This window comes from Carlito syrichta, unplaced genomic scaffold (assembly GCF_000164805.1).
Source record: "Carlito syrichta isolate Samal-C Ts95f unplaced genomic scaffold, Tarsius_syrichta-2.0.1 Scaffold288456, whole genome shotgun sequence".
NCBI lineage: Eukaryota > Metazoa > Chordata > Mammalia > Primates > Tarsiidae > Carlito > Carlito syrichta.
This window is the reverse complement of record NW_007232552.1, coordinates 57,502-60,132: the sequence shown is the minus strand read 5'-3', so window position 1 is coordinate 60,132 and position 2,631 is coordinate 57,502. Positions and strand designations below refer to the sequence as shown.

At 67.3% G+C, this 2,631-nt stretch overlaps 1 protein-coding gene across 1 annotated transcript in view; it reads right to left on the bottom strand.

Moving 5' to 3' along the window:
• Window positions 1-1,576, bottom strand: part of AMER3 (APC membrane recruitment protein 3) — a 2,656-nt gene extending 1,080 nt beyond the window's left edge. The window contains exon 1 of the mRNA XM_021710340.1: window positions 27-1,576. Coding sequence (XP_021566015.1) covers window positions 27-1,576 — 1,550 coding nt within the window. The remainder of the gene's footprint in view (window positions 1-26) is intronic.
• Window positions 1,577-2,631: the final 1,055 nt, after the last annotated feature.

Genomic DNA, 2,631 nt, shown 5'->3' with positions numbered 1-2,631 from the left:
CTCCGGAGGCGGGCGTGGCGCGGGACGCAGGGCCTCGGCGGAGCCAGCTGATGACGCCCATGGTGATGGCCAGCTCGGTGTCACAGAGCTTCAGCAGGCACTCCTTGCCTTTCCAGGAGCTCTGCAGGAAGCCCTGGCTGAGCAGGTCGGGGCCCGGCGCCGGGGCCAGGTTCTCCTCGGCCCCCACGTGGAAGCTGCACATGGACAGCGGCATCCCCAGGGCAGGCCCCGAGAGGCTCTCCGACACGCACAGGTCGTCCTCCGGGTTTGGGCCAGCGGGGCCCTCGCTGGGGTCATGGAAGAGCTCGTAGAGGGCGTCCCCACTGTAGCTGTCCTGGGGACAAGCGGCCGCCGGCCTGCCTGGGCCGGCAGCCTCCTTCCTGTCCTCCTCCAGGCCAGGGGAGAGGGAGTCGTAGTAGCCCTCGTCGCTCGTGGACACGGACTCCGGCTGCTCGCTCTTGGGCGTGCCCGTGTCGACGGAGCTGGCTTTGGAGCCACCGCGGGGGGCCCTGGAGGGGTACAGAGGCAGCTCGGCCAGCCCGGCCGTGTCCAGCCGGGGCTGGTCCGTGTCCGTCCCCTGTGGGCCTGAGAGCCACGGGCCCAGTAGGGCCCGCTGCTGCTGCCTCACCGAGCGGTTCACGTCGTCCCAGAAGCGCGTGAGGTCAGACGCCGCGTTCTGAGCAGGAGACGCCAGCTGCTCCACGCTGCCCTGGGAGGGGCCCCGGGGCCCTTTGCTCTCCGGGGCCGGGGGCACCCTGGCGGGGCTCTCCAGGCCTTCGCTGAGCTCCAGGGCCGGCAGCGAGCTCTCGTCCGCAAAGATCTCCCCGCAGCCCGTGAGCGAGTCGAAGCTCTGGAGCGAGGCCACGTCCTCACACAGGGCCCGGCAGAGGTCGAAGGACGAGTCGGCCAGGAGCTCGCTGTCGGACAGGTCCTGGCCCAGGCCGTCGGGCCCTGGCTCCGCCCCCAGGGACAGGAAGGCGTTGCCCTGCTGCCCTTCTGCGTCCGGCGGGCCCCCAGGGGGGGACAGGCGCCTCCCCTTTGCCGCCAGCGAGGTCAGGCTCTCGGTCTTGTTTCTGCGGAGGTGGAATAGGTTCCGAAAGCACTTCTTTGGCCGTTTCAGAGAAATCCTCTTCCTTGGGATGCTCTTGGCCACGGCCGGCACGAAGGGCACCTGGGGCACCAAGTGGCGGCAGTCGATCAGGCGCTGGCCGCCTGGGGACCCCGGGAAGCTTGCGCTGCCCGCCAGCCGCCCCGTGGCGGCCGCCGCCCGGCCAGCCCCCGGCACGCTGTCGTGTGTCCTACTCTTCCGCACAGGCTTGAGGGCGGCCCCGCGGAGGGCCGCTGGGCCCCCATCAGGGCCGGGCTGTGTCCCCTTGTTGGGGCATCCATCGAATCCCTGGGGGCTGGGACAGGCCTGGGGGCCTGGCTCACCGAGGGGTCTCGGCTCCCCTCCCGGCGGGACTGGCCAGGGCTCTATGTCCTCCCTGGCCAGAGCAGTGGCTGCCGGCTCTGGGGCCTTCTCACGGGAAATCTGCAGGCTGGACTTGATGAAGGTCTTTCCCCTCTTCAGCTCCATGCTGCTGGTGTCTGCACCTGCTGGGAGGAAAGCAGGAAGCACTTAGCGTCCAGGGCCGGAGGGCCCGCGGGCTCTAGGAGACTTCTGCCTACTCCCCACATGGCCCACTCACTTCAGGGCCTGGCCCAGTGACTCCTCCTTGGGGCTGGGGCTGTAGGCTCATCGCGCCTGCCTCATAGACAGCACACCTAAAAGCACACAGTAGGGGCCAAAGTGAAGCTGCCTGGGGCCTGGTGGCACCTGTGAGCTCTTGACGCCCCCAGACCCCCACCGGTTCATTGGTTGATCTGGACTCCCAGGCTCAGCCCCTGTGTTCTACCACCAGCTCCTCAGTGTGTCCTCACCGTGTCCCCACGAAGCAAAATCGCGGCCCTTCCAAGAGGACCCACACAGGTAAGTCACCCCCTCCATCGATTAAGAGACACAGCCGAAAGGGACACCCACGCCTGCCTGTCGCCCAGGCCCATGGAGGGTGGGGATATACATGCTGCAAACTCCAGGACTGTGCGTCTGCTGGGGAGGATGTCTCCACAGAGGCTGCCAGGTAAGACACAGCCCAGCAGCTCGTGGTGCACACAGGGTGTGGGTGGAGGGGAGAAAAAGCCTCCGGGTGGGAGGCGAGCACAGGACACGGACAGGCGGGCTGGGCAGACCCCAAACATCATCTTCTGTGCACCCAGCACTGGTGGACACGGGTGCCCGCAGGACCATCCAGAGAAGGCTTCCGATCCCCAGGCTGAGTTCAGTGGGAAAGGGCACGGGGACCTGCCTGGAGTGTGGGGTACAGGGTGGCAGGGAACTAACCACCTGACCGTCCCTGCACAGCTGGAGCATCCAGTCTCACCCTGAGATCGGTGGGAGCTATGGCCATCTCCTGGCGTGTGGGTGGAAGCAGGGGCTTTGAGGGAGCGGGCATCTGGGACCACACAGCTGACCTCTGAGGGGCAGTGAGGCAGAAGCGGTTAGGACTTTGAATAACGAATCAATGGGGAGACAATGGCCGAGCGGAGAGGACGTGCAGAGAGCAGCCCAAACAGGCTGAGGGTGGGAGCGTG